Source organism: Trachurus japonicus, chromosome 22, assembly GCF_045865225.1.
Source record: "Trachurus japonicus isolate A0001 chromosome 22, Traja_1.0".
In the NCBI taxonomy this organism is placed as follows: Eukaryota; Metazoa; Chordata; class Actinopteri; order Carangiformes; family Carangidae; genus Trachurus; species Trachurus japonicus.
The window spans coordinates 28,697,630-28,713,553 of record NC_140928.1 but is presented as its reverse complement, the minus strand read 5'-3'; the positions used below and the strand labels follow the sequence as shown (position 1 = coordinate 28,713,553).

The window sequence follows — 15,924 nt, the reverse complement described above, 5'->3', positions numbered from 1 at the left end:
ATATACTTAACTAAATGTTTTCCTCTTCTTGAAACTCAGTAGTTACCGGTCCTGAATTTGACAAAGGAGGCTCCCACTAAATTTATTAGTGAACCAGTGAATGAATTATCCAACTTGAAAGCTTCACTAAATCAATGTTTTTCATACTAACCATGTGGCAATTGACAACATTTAATTTAAAAAGGTTTTGCTTTTCAGGTGTCCAAATTTGGTTCACTCTTATCCTTCCTAAGGACAGGTGGCTGCTGTCTCGGATCCGGACCTATCAGGTCCCAGATGTTATGACCTGTTCAGTTATTTTGAATTATTCAGTATTGACAGAGCAATTGATGCCAGACACTGTGACTTGAGTGAGAGAGACATGGGAGAAATTTCAGATTGATGTGATTGGGTGAAGAAAAAAGAAAAGGTGAAAAGCCCACTGCAAAAAAGTCTGTTTTTTTAATCGACCAAAAACTCAACGTAACTTTCTTATTACAGCCATTATTTCCCTTAAAATAAAAAGAATATGTATTACATACAGTGGGGAAAAAAATATTTGATTCCCTGCTCATTTTTGCCCTTATTTCACTTGATTAAATATAAATTAATTCATAACCTTTAAAAGGTGGTATTATTTCTGGATGTTTTGTTGATATTCTGTGCCTTTCTTTTAAAATAAATTTAACATAAAAACTACAGACCATCCATGTCTTTGTGGGGGAGCAAACTAACAGAATCAGCAAATACTTCTTTTCCCCCACTGTAGTTAAGGTGTTACCTTTGACCACTCTGACTTCTAATTGAATGCCTTTGTGCTGGATGACTGTTAATGTGCTAATGTGTTGAAAACAATAACTTTATGTTGTGATAGTACGTTTGCAGTTGCAGACGGGACTCCTCGTTGAGGCAGAGAGGAGCATGTTTTCCATTTGTGATTAGTAGGTCACAGCACAGAACATCACAGCAAAGATCTAGAGCCAAGACCACAAGCCTCTTTGTGCCAGATCATACCCTGAGAAATCCTGTGTGTGAGAGGGAGCTTGAAAGAGAGGAAAAAGAAAGTCTGACGTCAGAGCCGGGGGTTGTGTGTGAAGAAGAGAGGAAAGACTGCTGGAAAATTTAGAGGAGAGAGCTTGGAAGTGTAATCAGGTCTGTTGAGGAAATAACTCCAGAGGTTATGTACAGACACTTTTATTATACATTTATATAACAAAATACAGTTTTTCTTAATGTTTTGAGAGGAGACAACAGGAAAGAGGATGGAACGTATGGCAGTAAACCAAGATTTCACAGAGCGAGGGATCCTGCTCTAGGCAAACACCCCAGTGGCTGACTCGCTCATAAAGACAATCACGTTAAATAGAGAAGTTTGAGGAGGTTGGGCTCAGTGTGTGTGTGTGTGTGTCGGTGTAGACACAGACACACACACTCCACTTAGGTTGAGTCATTATCAGCTTGTGTTTCATCCAGTAAGCCATCCAAGTGTCCAGATGGTCAGAAAAGCTGCTTCATTGCTCCCTCTCTTTCTCCCCTCCCTGCTACACACTCTCCTTTTGGAAAAAAAAAAAAAAGAGGTGATGCCAGCAAGCCAAACAGAGGACGGACACAGATTGGACGTCAGGTGGATCTGACTGCAGGAGGAGCAGCCAGAGAGCAGGAGAGCAGAATTCAGATCAATTACCGCTGCTGCTCTCTCGCTCTCCGTTTTCCGCTTGATTGTATAGAATTTGAATAGAGAGGACAAAATTCAGGTGCCACCCGTCTCCCATCAGGGTGAAAAGTGCCAGCGGGCTGCGTGCCCGGTGTCTGCCCCTCGGAGGGCAATTCCACAAGCCTGCCCATTTAACGTGAGTTGGAATGGTGAGCTCTTTGTTTATCAGTCCACAAATTCAAATATCCTCCAGAGATGAATAAAAAAAAGATGCAGCAGTATTATCACTGTTTCGGCCCCGGTCGGCTCTAGGCGCCTCGTTCTCCCAGACTCCTCTGAGCTGAGCCACACACACACACACAGAGGGACTGGGATGAGTGGAGAGGGTTAACGGTCAGAGCCGAGGAGACTGAAGGCCTTTGTGTTGCAGGTATTATCTGCCGTATAAAAGCTGCTGGAGTGGAGGCTGGAGAGCTCTCTAATGTTTCCCTCAGTAGCCGTACTTGTCATTGAGGTGTGTGCGCCCATCTCCAGTCTGACCTACAAGGGAAGAAAAGAAAGTTTGAGCATCAAAAGGATACACAGACATGTACGTGCACGAGATGCCAGCTTCTCATGAAACCAATCAAGATGCTAAAATTGCCCGTTAACAATTAGTCTCGACCCTGGATCCGGACTCAGTCTGGCAGCCGTTTCAAAGTTTATTTTGCCCAGGCTTATCTTATCATGATTAACTGACTTTGATCTGCATTCCTTAGTTGAACAATGCAAATGTCGCTGCAATTTCAGCTGCACAAATGGACCTGAAAGTGTTTTCTTCCTCTCACAGTATCCTTAAAAAATAAGGACCCCTCCCTCCCTTCATTCCTCAGTTCAGTAGCCCGGGAGCACGCAACCCCATCAGTGTCCAGACAACACTAAGAGGCTCTTACTTTGTTGGAAAACTATGAGAAACAACACTGCTGCTGTGTCCAGCTGACTGACAGACATGACACATGTTTGGACTCTAATCTTTTCCATGTTTGAAAGTTCATTCTTTCCCCCACTATGTATCAGAACACAGATCAGCAGGAGGTCGCTGTGCCTGGATGTGTCGAGTTGTTTACCTGTAGGAGGAACCCACACCGAATAATCAGGGTCGTCATCTGGATACTGTCCTGACAGCTGCACTGGAGGCTGTGGAAACAACAACATGAGGACACTCAGTTTATGTCACACTATTTCTGCATGATGCATCTGAATGTTCACGTGTGTGTGTGTGTGTGTGTGTGTGTGTGTGTGTGTGTGTGTGTGTGTGTGTGTGTGTGTGTGTGTGTGTGTGTGTGGACCGACCCTGCTGGGGCCCTTCTTCTTCTTTCTGGGACCGGGCTCAGCTGCTGCCTCTCTGTCACCTCCTGCTTTGGACTCTGTGGAGACACAGGCATAACACATTAAAGGTTACCACACAACTACTGTGTATTGATTATATTTAATGAAGTGTTCAACTTTTTTTTTTTTATTATTCTTTTTTAATATCTTCACTCAGTAGTTAAAGGCCCAGTGTGTAATAATTGTCAAGGTTTATTGGCAAAATCTGAATATACTACCCATGAATATGTAAGGGATAATGTATAGTTGGTCGGTTGTTATGGAGAAATAAACCCCGACAGGTTGTATGGAACCCCGACGCGAAGCGGAGGGGTTCCATACAACCTGAAGGGGTTTATTTCTCCATAACAACCGACCAACTATACATTATCCCGCTTAGAACACGGCCTACAACTAAATCATTCAATAATGTAACACAAAATAATGATAAAAAGAGATTTTATTCATGTAAAATTAGACCGTTGCTCGGGACGCCGCTCTGACCAGCGCAGCACAGAAAAGAGAAACTATGCAGGATATTTACTTTATGTTTCATTTTTACCGTCATTAAACAGCTTCGGACTAATAGTGATGTTAGATAAACGACTTGTAACCTGTTACAGGGAGAGTGGAGGCTCCTAAGTTATTTCCACATCGTGGCTGAAAAGTAAACTTGCATCAGAACTTCTGACCGTGTCACAGCTCCTCTCCTCTCTGTAGCTCCGCGACACAAACGCACCCCATAATCTCTTGTTTATGACAGATAGGACTACACAAAATACACATAACGTGTATGGTAATCCATCGATCCACTGTTTGATTATCAAAGGCTTCAAATGCACGAACGGGAGGAGGCTCAGCAAAACAGCGGCCGTGACCGGACATGCAGAGTCGGCCGTTGCTATGGAGTCCCTAGCAACGGTCCGCTCAGCGGTGGTCTATCGAGAAATAAACACCGCAGAATATTGGTGATTGACCAATCAGAATCGAGTATTCAAGAGAGCCGTGTTCTAAATCTGTATAAGTGTATAATCGCTATAAAATAAAATTTGTTTGGTTTTCGTAGCCTTATAATTATTCTTTTATATAGCCTATACATATAACAAGGCTCTTGCTTCAGTTCCGACATCTTGCGGCAGAGAGTGTGAGTAAGTAGTTAGTCAGTAGAAAATTTACACACTGGACCTTTAAGTGCTGCATTTTGATTGTCTACAGTTCATGTACAAAGCATATAAATAAATGTAAATGTGTTGCAGAGTTGATAATAGATAGAAGATAAATTGATAAGTTGATGATAGAAGATAAATTACCCAAAAGCACATTAACATTATCAGCTATACCTTGATCATCATTAAAAATTATACAATAATACAGTCATTTTGCAAATTACTACTACAGTTTTTGATCTTTTGAGTAATTGTATTGTCAAATTTTAAAAATGGGACTTATAATTATTTACTTTTTTTATTGTTTGTATGTGGACAGTTAGAGACATGTCCTTAGCAATATTTTGGGATGACATAACTCTCTCTAATAATAATGTTTGCAATATGTTTGGAGTGAGGTCATATTCAATGATTGTGATGTTCCCACCCAGAGGCACTGATGACTGATGTGGGTATGCTAGCGTGTGGTTGGCTAGGAGGGTGGAGACTATCTGGAGGCTCACACCATGCACAAATATCACACTTACTGCCAGACACAGAGCAGCAACAGATCAGTGTGCTGACAATGCTGAGTTATCAGTCAGTCCAGACCTCCAACATGGCCCAAGTATTTCAGAAGACTTGCTTTTCCTCTACAGCCTGAACTGCACAGCACACAAAACGTTCTATCCAGGCCAACACATTTTCAGAGGTGGCAAAAGTACTCATATTCTGTACTTAAGTAGAAGTACAGATACATGTGTAAAAAATTACTCTGGTAAAAGTAGAAGTACTGATTCAACTCCTTTACTCAAGTAAAAGTAAGAAAGTACAGGCTCTGAAATGTACTTTCAAAGTAAAAGTAAAAAGTAAAAATGAATTTTTGCCGTTAATGAAACCTACATCATTTGATAATTTTGTTAAATAAAAAAAGTTCAGACAGAATAATCCAGATTGAACTGACCAGAGGCAGTGTTTCCCAACGTTTGGGCCGCCACAGACCTTACAAAATAATAATAAGAAGAATTTTTAAACAGCGTTTCATCACCTCTCATCTGCCAGTCAGTCCACCTGCCGGCTCTCTCGCGTGCAGTCGCACCCACGTACAAGTACGCGCACACACATGCACGTGCGCGCGCACGTACACACGGGCGCATGGACAGGTTGTGCTTTGCCGTTCGTAAACGGTAAATGCGCTGATTGTACAGTGTTCTTCTTCTCCCTCTTTCCCTCTCTAGTTCGTCACGTCTTTTACCGGTGCTTTTACGTCGTGTCAAAAAAAAAAAAAAGTAACGAGCCTGTTTTTACAATGTAAGGAGTAGAAAGTACATATTTTTGCGTATAAATGTAGGGAGTAAAAGTAAAAAGTCGTCAGAAAAATAAATACTCAAGTAAAGTACAGATACCTGAAAAATCTACTCAAGTACTTGCCACCTCTGCACATTTTTCACCACCGAGAGCGCAGGATGAAGTTATTATGAGGTTAACTTTCGTCGATGAAAAAGTCTTTTATTTTGAAAGGGTGGCAGGTTCATTGAGTCTCTACCAGTGTGGAAACCAAACCTCCGCCCTTGGCACAGACTGATGTGGAAAGAATAAAAAAACATCACCTACTTGGACTCAGTGCTGCGGCCTTGCTGCTCCTCTGCTCTGGTACCTGCTCCACTGCTTCAGCACATTCCTCACCTCTCCTCTGCCTGTGGCTTTGAGCTGGCATGAAAACAACAACCACAAAGCTTACACGTCGTGTCTGATATACATGAGGATATAGACTGTTTTTTAGGTTTTAAACAAATCCAAATGTCAAAAACTACAATCTATGTCGACATATGGACAGAAACTTTGCAGTAAGCTGTTTGCATGTATAATCTACTGCCACCCAGTGGAGCTAGCGTATAAGGCACCATCACCATCCTCATTAAAACTTGAGAACATGTGATGACAAAATCAGAAAACCAAAATGCAGTGTGTGTATAAATGAGTATAAATATGTAACGGTGGTGTAACGGCTCTTTTACCTTTCAGCTCCTGGGACTGTGCTGCTTTCTGTCTTCTCTGACCTGAGGGAGCGCTCTCCTGACTCACAGACGCACTGGACTCTTCAGAGTCAACATTAGACTCGGTAAGACTGGAACATTGTTGATCATCAAGATCCACGTCCTGCTCTGCCTTCCCCTCCTCCTCCTCCTCCTCCTCCTCCTCCTCCTCCTCCTCCTCTTCTCCACCAGGTGGAAGTTCTTTCATGTTGAAGAGCTCTGCTGGCAAGTTGGGCCGCTTTGGAGGCAACTTCTAGAGACAGAAATATCAATGGCAGAGAGAAAAACACTGAAGACATTACAGATGTTCTGATGCCATGTCAATACAATATTCATACCTGAACTTGTTTAAAGGCCAATGCCAGTGTATTAAAGAAAATACGCTCTATACGGCTGACCCTTGTATGGATTGGATATGATTGCTCTCATTGGCATTTCTAAAACATTAACTAACACTAACATGTACTACTAACATGTTGTGAAAGCCTTGTGTACCGTAGACTTTTCTTCGACTGGTGCCACAGTGTAACATGCTGCCACAAAGGTCAACATTAGATTGTTTACCAGCAATCAGTTTGCTTTGCTGCTCTAGTGACTGCACAGCACAACTTCCTGTATAGGCAGCTGTTTTAGAGTGGTGAAGAAGAATTGATCTAATGTTTTGTCTGGGCGTGAAATTGATAAATAAATGATGTGGTACTGAATCAGACTTCTGTACTGGTGAATCCCCAACAACATTCTTTAGGCAATATCAGACACATTTATGATGATGAACTGAAATGTTCACACAAATGATTACTACTTACTCCAATGGTGCCAGTCTTCAGTTTGAATTTGCTTCCTCCCTTCATAGCTCCAAACAGGGGTAAAGTCTTCTTCGGCTTCTCTGAGTCGGTGCTGCTACATCAACAAAACTGAATGTGGTCTGATGTATTTTGGTATAAAAGACTTTTATAAAAAATTTCATCAGTTTTCTCAGTTCTCAGTCTAAATTCCTGAAGTCCATACAATTATTTATTTTACATACAGTACTGTGCAAAGGCACTGTGAGTGAAGTGAAGATGCTTTCATGAATAGTCTTTATTTATGGATGAACTTCATCCACAGTTCAGTCGACAGAGGAAACCTGAATCAGATCATCATTTGGTGTGACCACATTTTGTCTTTAGAACAACACCAGTTCTCCTCCAGACACCTGCACACACCTTTTCCAGGCAGAAATCCCAGACTGATTCCATAATGTTGAAATCAGGACTCTGTGGGGGGGCTATACCATCTGTTGCAGGACTCAGTGTCTTCTTGTGATATAAAATAGTTTTCTTTTTACACTGGCTGTAATTTGTGGGTCATTGTCATGCTGCAGAATAAATGTGGGACCGATCAGAGGCCTCTCAGATGGTGCTGTGCATAATGGAGAAGAATCTTAACATCAGAAGTGCCTAAAACCTTTGCCCAGTACTGTATGTTATACATGTGAGAGACTATAGTTGTCTGTGTCTGTGTGTGAGAGACAACGATGTTACATACAAACATCCCCTCACACTGACCTTGGTAGCAGCGATGGCATCTGTGCAGGCCTTGTGAGTTCCACCAGTTTGCGGAGCCGCTGGGCGTCTTTGCGTAGATCTGCTACGTGAACGTGAAGCTTCCTGCGCTCCACAGCGTCCATCGCTGCCTCGCTTCTCACTGCGGTCATAAAGGCGTCCAGCGGGTCCTCCGTGGAAGAGCCAGACGAGTCTAAAAAAGAGGCGTGAACCGTACAGTAACATGATAACGTACAGTGACGGGTCAACAGGCAGGAGGCGGTGACTCACCTCCCCTCCCAGCATTCAGCTTCTTCTGAGTGTCCTCCAGCTCCTTCTCCACCTCTGACAGTTTGGTCACCTACAGTAAAGATCAAACACATGGACGTTACCATAGAGCCGTTTAAAGGTACATTGTGTAGGAATTACTCCCATCTAGCGTTGCGGTTGTATATCGCAAGCAACTCAATCGTATTTTTCATGCTGCATTCACGTGAAATCGGGCAGACGGACAACAGCCGCTGCACGTAACGGCATAAACAAGCCTCTATGTAAACAAGTGGTCCGTCAGCACAAGTCAAAACAATACACGTGACAATATGTTGTCATGGCGATGTTGTATTGTTTACCTCACCCACGTTATACCGGCTTTCTCTGGACTTCTGTGACTAAAATGACATCTGGTTTGTTATTGACGGCCGTCTGCCCGACTGCACATGAATGCAGCATCAGTGTAACGCTCCATTCCTCCTCACTGCGTTACCGCGGTGACTTTTCACAGACGCTACCTCGACCTGAGCCGACAGCTCCGGTGTCTCCGCTGAGTTTCTGTGGTTTCCTACCGTCACGCTGCCACTGAACGTAAAAACATGGCGACACCACATGGCAGCCAGCACCGAGCTTACCCGCTCCATGTAGATATGAATGATACCTGTTAGTGGGTGGGATATATCAGGCAGCAAATTAACATGTTGTCCTCAAAGTTGATGTGTTAGAAGCAGGAACAATGTTCAGTGTAAGGATCTGATCCAGTTTGAACAGGACGACTGGGTCTCTCGTGTGCTGCAGCTGCAGCTCTTATGGGCTGTTCCCGGTCTGCAGTGGTCAGGATCTATCAAAAGTTGGTCCAAGGAAGGAACAGTGGTGAAGCGGCCACAGGCTCACTGATACATGTGGGGAGAGAAGGCTGGCCCGTGTGCTCCCATCCAACAGACCAGATACTATTGCTCAGACTGCTGAACAAGTTCATGCTGCTTCTGATAGAAAGAGCACAGTTTGTTGTGTATTTGGCAGCAAAAGGGACCAACACAATATTAGGCAGGTGGTCAGAATGTTAGGCCTGATCAGTGTATGCATTAATTGATTAACTGTTTAAATGTTTATATTGGTTGACAAGGTTTCCTCCTCCCAGGAAATGATTTCATAAACAGGAGCAAAGGACAGGCGGCTCTGATGAGACAGGGGGAAGCATTATGTTTTTTAACCGCTCTCTTTTCCGTTATTTTTTATGATGAAGATCAAAAGTTAAAGTTATGGATGCTGCCCTGTGCCTGAAGTAGAACTAAAGTTGGTGTTTGATATAAGAGAGACTGCAGTGATGTTTTTAATTCAGCAAGTAAAGACCAAAGCAAAACCCCATGGAACAAAGTACGGAAGCTGAAACTGGTTAAAAGCCGCCCCAAATGTAATATTACGCTGGTGGTACAAATTATAATAACAGGCAGTGCTAAAGATTCTAATTCAGTCACTTCGTCCTATGTGTCCTGTAGCCATGGATGCATCAGTTTAGTGCTGGCAAATGCTTACCAATGATTCATAAGTCTCTGGCCGCTCCTCGATCTTTCCGGCCTTTTTCATGCGCTCCTGCCTCTTCCTCTCCACGGTGCCAGTTCGGTCCAGGAAGGTGTCGTCGTCACTGTCGTAGTAGTCCTCATCCTCCCAGTTCTTCTTCTTGCGTTTACGAGACACTGGAGATAGGATGTGAAACAGGGGACACAATTTATCGTCATGGCAACAAGCTCTCAGGTCCTTTCCAGATTTTCTTTCTCTTTCAGACGTTCCCCAGAGAGGCGGAGCTCCCACCTGCCTCCTGGCGCAGCAGCCCTCTGGCCTCCAGCATGCGACAGGCCTCCAGGCAGCACTGGACGGCTGCGTCTTTCTTCTTCCCTGTGTGCGTCACCTCGGCAACCAGCTGGCGGCCCATGGCATCGTCCACCGGCAGCCTGACAAATCAATAGACACAAACTCTGCAGCTCTACACCACATCCACACATTCTTAAATGAATAGTTCAACATTTTGGCAAATTCGCCTACTGCCATAATCCCTACAGTCATAGGAGTAGGTTTATTACCTTTAATCATTGGTGCATGGTACAGGTCCCCTGTCCTTCATCAAACTCATCAAATACACAATCCAACAACTCAAAATGCTGTAGTGGACAAGTTGTGACCTGCTCATTCACATATTATGAAATAATATTGTAACATTACAGAGTTGTTTTCGAGGCAAATGTGTAGCCGGAACTACATTGCAGACATGGCTGTGGGGCGAAGTGATTTCAAAAGTGCAAGTAGTTCCGAGTATTTGCTTCATGTGTCGTAATGTTACATTATACGTGATTATTTCATAGCGTGGTGAATGAGCAGGTCACAACTTGTCCACTAGAGTGTTTTAGAGTTGTTGGATTGTGTATTTGATGAGTCTGATGAGGGACAGGGGACTTACCATTCACCTCCATAGTGTTCACTGAGCAGCTCACATCTCTGCCCCACAGATCTCAAAACAACATGCACCGATGATTAAAGGTTATGAACCCACTGCTATGACTAAAGGGATTATGGCAACAGGTGAATTTGCCAAAATGCTGAATTATCCTTTTAAATATTTAAGATATCCTGTATAGATGTCTCTTACTTTATTCTGCACAGCCAGCTGCCGTGACTTTTGTCTTCGTACTCAAACTCCAGCTCCTCCCCTGAGAATAAAGGATGAAAAACTCAAGTATGCAACTCAAGAAACATAAAAAGTTCTTATGCACCTCATTAAGCTTGCTTCCTCCTCACCTTCCCTGTCGTAGAAACCCTGCAAAGCCTTCTTGGGGTCTTTCAGGTACGCAGCCTCCTGGTCCTCCTGGAACTCTGTTGAGAAAGGGTTTTCCTCGTTCTCGTCCTCCTCCGGAACAGGCTCCTCAGCTGCAGGGTGAATTCACAGGGACAGATGGAGAGAAGGGAGAGAGGAGAAGTGGAGGATTAACTTCCTTCTTGAGTTACTCGCCCTGCAAGACTGTTTAACACCGGCTCTCTCAAGAAGACAACACAACAGTATGTCAACACAGCTGACACATAACACACTGCTGTGTAATCCTGGAAGCGGCAGGAAAGCTCACCCATTCCCCACAAGCAGCCCGAGTCTTCGTGCGACTGTTTGCTCTGGCGCTTGTTGGTTTCGCCTTCACCGCCTTCCTCCTTCTCGTCATCGCCTTCATCGTCAGAACCATCTCCCATCATCCTCTTCTCCAGGTCCGCTTTCTGTTTCCGGGCACGTTCCCTCAGCTCTGTCACTGTCAGCTCAGACTCTTCTTCCTCATCGAACTCTGGACCCTGTGAAAGGGGAGTGTCACTACCCGATTTGCGACGCTACCCGATCTGTGACAAAACTGGTCTGCGCATGCGCAGACCGGCCGCCATCTTGGACAGCTGCCTACGGCAACTCCACTTGGACAAACTTCATTTGGGCACTGCCCGATTTGCGTACATGCTTAAAGTTCTGTGAAATTAAAATACGGTACTGTGAAAATGATTAAAAAATAAAATAAAATAAAATAAAAACCGCGGAGGTCCGTCATAAGACAGCCGCGGCAGACTCGTTTATTCAGTGAGTGTTGTGGTAGTTGTGATTGTTTGTGCGCAGATGATAATTAACATCTTTGATTGTGTGTTTTACAGAAGAATATTTACCTGGTTCATGTTACGGTAAGTCATTAAAGGGCAGTGCAAATGTGACATACATCTAGTCATGTTTCATTTTATGTCATCAAAATTTTGTTTTGTTATTATTCTTCTCCCAGGCATACTCTCACACATGACTTTCTTTTTAACACTTCACATATACACAGCACAATATGTCCTCATTACAAAGTGATCAATCCTATTTTCTAAACAAGGACACAGAGTTTGCAGATTAAAAAAGGTTTTTCACTATATAATTTCAGTAACATTACTTTTCACAGTGCAGTGACTCTTGCAGTGGTCAATAAATTCTAATATAGTTTCGGTAGCACTTAGTTTAGACACGTCTGACTTCTATGTAAGATGTTGGAGATCTGATTCTTGTTGTTGTTCTGCAAATCATGTGAGTAATATAAGATTTGTTGGTGTTTTTAAACATTCAAATACACAATCATGACACATCATAAAATAGAATATCTGACAGATGTGACAAATCAGATATAGACCTTAATTAATGTTTCAACCGACAGAATTCTGCAGCTCAAATGCTACTCACATATTGACACCTTGACATTTTACTGCCATAGAAATATCTACATATTACTTTTCTGTACCTCTACATGTCAAGTACTTTCCATGCTGTGTACTGGCAGTGTAGGGAAATGGAACTGAATATGGCAACACACCTAGTTTCATTTTGTCTCATTGGCTGGACTTTTAGTTTTAGTGTTTGCCTTTTCTGTAAATGATGAAAAATGAAGGTGAAAAACTGTAACTGCATGTCTAGAAAACAATTAATAACATCATGATTGAATTGACACAATCAGGTTTTAATTGAAGCTGCTACAGTATCTCAAAGGAGGTTAAATCTAAAGCAACTGGACTTGGTTATTTGTCTGGGAAGACGTTGGATGAGAGGTGAAACGTCTTCCCAGACAAATAACCAAGTCCAGTTGCTTTCGATTTAACCTCCTTTGAGATACCATGACCTGGACAAATGAGAATATGCACAGGCCAGCTGCTGATATTGTGGACAAAATCCACTTGAGAGATAAAACCCTAAGTGAGTACAAAAAAACCAAACTGCCTGCTCTTTTTAAAGAGTATAAAGCTCTTAGGAATAAGGTACAGCGAATGGTAGATGAGGCAAAAAAGGGTTACTTTAGGTCCAAAATTGAGGAGCATAAAAAGGATTCAAAGAAATTGTGGGAAACCCTTAGGCCTTTGGGGACGAAAGAAAACCCTAAGCAAAAACAAAGTAAAATCGGCCTTGACATTAATGGGTCGATATCACATGATAAAAAAATGGTGGCGAATACCTTTAATAGGTTCTTCACAACAATAGCAAGTAACCTGGTGAAGAAGCTTCCCTCTACCTCTGGTGTTTTTAGTGATCCACATAAGGTGCAAAAGTTTTATGAAGAAAAGGGAGTACAACCCGACACTTTTTATTTTAAACAAGTGACAGAGGAGTTGGTATTAAAAAAACTCAAAGGACTGGGTTCTTCTAAGGCCATTGGTTTCGACAGCATCCCTGCCAAATTTCTTAGGGATGCTGCTGAAATTATCACTCCTGTCATAACCCACCTAATAAATTTATCAATTACTAGTAATCATTTCCCGCACAAGCTTAAGGTGGCAAGAGTGATCCCCTTACATAAAAAGGGGTGCAAATCTGACCCTGGCAATTTTCGCCCCATATCTATATTGTGCACAATTTCAAAAATAGTTGAAAGGATAATTTATGAGCAAATTGACAGTTATTTAGCAGAGCAGAATATCTTATTTGACTTTCAATCAGGTTTTAGAAAAGCCCATTCCATGACACCTGTCTGCTTTATCTTACAGATTTCATTAGGAAAGAGGTGGATAAGGGGAATGTTTGTGGCATGGTGTTAATAGACCTTCAAAAGGCGTTTGACACAGTCCAGTACGACATCCTTTTGAACAAACTAAAAGCCCTTGGCTTTTCTGATACATCTCTCCAGTGGGTGAGGTCATATTTGGTGGGTAGAGAACAGGTGGTGGATGTAGAAGGGACCTTGTCCTCACCTCTTAGTTTAACATGTGGAGTTCCCCAGGGGAGTATTTTAGGTCCGTTATTCTTTTTACTATATGTGAATGACATGCCGTCAGCCATAGATTGCCACCTGTATCTATTTGCTGATGATTCGGCCATACTAGTCTCTCATAAAGAGAAATCAGAGGTGGAAAGGCTGCTTAGTATTGAACTTTCCAAACTCAGTGAATGGCTGGTGGATAATAAGCTGTCTCTTCATCTTGGCAAAACAGAATCAATTCTTTTCGGGTCCAGTTACAAACTAAGAAAGTCACAAGATTTTAGGGTCACACTAGGTAATTTTATAATCACAGCCAGGGAAATGGTCACCTACCTAGGCTGTATCTTAGACAACAAATTAACAGGGGAGTTTATGGCCCGAAGAGTCATCTCAAAGGTGAGCCAAAGGACTAAGTTTCTGGCAAGAATTTCTAGCCTATTGGATAGCTACACCCTAAAAACCTTAGCTGATGCCCTTGTACAATGCCACTTTGACTATGCCTGTACATCTTGGTACACTGGCACCTCTAAAGGCCTCAAAGTAAAGCTACAGACATGTCAAAACAAATTGATTAGAGTAGTACATAAAATTCATCCTAGAACACACCTCCATTCTGACCACTTCTCCAGCCTCAGGTGGCTCAAAGTGGAGGAGAGAGTTTCTCAACTCAAGCTGTGTTTGGTGTATAAAATAAAAAACGATCTGGCCCCAAAGTATTTAGTAAACTACTTCTCCAAAGTCAGTGACATACACAATTATTCCACCAGGGGGAGCTCCACTGACTACAGGCTCTGCCGTTTTAAGAGCTGTATGGGAAAGTTTTCCTTTCTTTACTCAGCAGCTGTCATGTGGAATGGTCTTCCTTTAAATCTTAAAACTGTTACCTCCTCCTACTCTCTTTTTAAGTCCTCAATAAAAAAATGGTTAGCCAATCAATAAATTAAATCAAAAGAGCAGTGAAGCACTAGATTATGTAGGCTATTGTTTGTTTGTATGTCTGTCAAATGTTTTGTTGTTTTTGTTTGTGAACTAATCCCCTTGTCTTATCTATTTTCGTTGTCGTCTTGTTCTTCAATGTGGTAGTCTATGTGTCCAAGTGTCATTCCATGTGCTGTGTGTTGTCTTCCTTGTTTTAATTCCATGTTGTCTACCATCTCACAGGACCACAATGGAAACAAGCCTTTTGGCTTTATTGTGTTTTAATCCTTTTGAACACTTGTTTAACGTTGTTCAATAAAGTTTTCAATTCAATTCAATTCAACAGTAGTGTTTGAGGTGGAGGTGTGATGGGTGTCTGTCCACCAACCTGCAGGATGAAAAGCCTGGTGCTCCCACCAAACTTCAACACGTGCCCCACACGGAGTCTGATGAATGTCTTCGGGGGGATCTTGTTCTTGTTCACCACAGTGCCGTGGGTGCTGCCCAGGTCGTGGACGTAGAAGCCCCTCTCCTCCCCGACGGACTCCCCCTCCCCTGCCTCTCCGCGGAACTGAATCACGGCGTGGTACCTGGAGATGGAGGGGTGCTCCAGAGACACGTCACACACAGGTAAACGTCCTACCACGAAGAAACTCCTGTGCGTGAGGGGCAACGTGTCCACTATGGTGCCGTTTTTCAGGATTTCGAGAGCATAAGGAATATCTGTAGCCCGGCCCCCCCACGACGGCTCCGTGTACGGCAGAGGGGGGAATTTACCAGCTGGGGGGGCTTTGGCAGGAAGCGTCCGGGGTTTGGAGTCTGGTTTGATTTTAACAGCAGGGGGAGCATCCTTTTCCCTTTCCTTTTCGCCTTTCTTCTCCTGTTCTTGACTTTCCCCCTGAGTTTCCTTTTCATTATTAGAAGCTCCCGAGGACGAGTCGCTGGTACTTTCTACAATTTTATCTTTGCTATTTTCTTTCACAGTTGTTGTTTCGGCTGCTGTCGGTTTGGACGAAGCTGCGACGTTACCGCGTTTGCTGGCGAGAGACGGCGCAGCGAAAAGAGCCGGTTTCTTAAACTGGTCCTCTGGTTCCGGTTCGGTTTCAGACGAGTCTGTCTTCTCGTGTTCGTTGCCGTTTTTCGTAGCCGAGCACTCATCCACCGTTTCCACTGCAGAGCTCATTTCTTCGTCCGTGTTTTTCATGCTCACGTCTGACGGCTGGGGGGCGGCCATGTTTATTTGGTGCGACTGTAAAATTTGCCCGGGTCTTCACCGCCTCAAGAAAAAAAATAGAAAAACGGTAAATAAAGAAT

General features: G+C 43.1%; 1 protein-coding gene across 3 annotated transcripts; it reads right to left on the bottom strand.

The window, feature by feature from the left end:
• Nucleotides 1–1,157: 1,157 nt before the first annotated feature.
• Nucleotides 1,158–15,858, bottom strand: slc4a1ap (solute carrier family 4 member 1 adaptor protein). 3 transcript variants are annotated; one of them, XM_085768444.1, is made up of 14 exons: nucleotides 14,999–15,858; nucleotides 11,071–11,284; nucleotides 10,748–10,876; nucleotides 10,599–10,659; nucleotides 9,767–9,906; nucleotides 9,491–9,651; nucleotides 7,976–8,045; nucleotides 7,703–7,898; nucleotides 6,968–7,058; nucleotides 6,144–6,414; nucleotides 5,740–5,835; nucleotides 2,966–3,039; nucleotides 2,740–2,809; nucleotides 1,158–2,173 (listed from the first exon to the last, which is right to left on the bottom strand). In XM_085768444.1, the coding sequence occupies exons 1-14, from the start codon at nucleotides 15,842–15,844 to the stop codon at nucleotides 2,124–2,126; spliced, it is 2,469 nt and encodes an 822-aa protein (XP_085624570.1). In that variant the 5' UTR covers nucleotides 15,845–15,858; the 3' UTR covers nucleotides 1,158–2,123. The 3 variants fall into 3 exon arrangements, with proteins under 3 accessions (XP_085624570.1, XP_085624571.1, XP_085624572.1); XM_085768445.1 differs by having other exon boundaries at nucleotides 6,968–7,061; nucleotides 7,709–7,898; XM_085768446.1 differs by having other exon boundaries at nucleotides 7,709–7,898.
• Nucleotides 15,859–15,924: the final 66 nt, after the last annotated feature.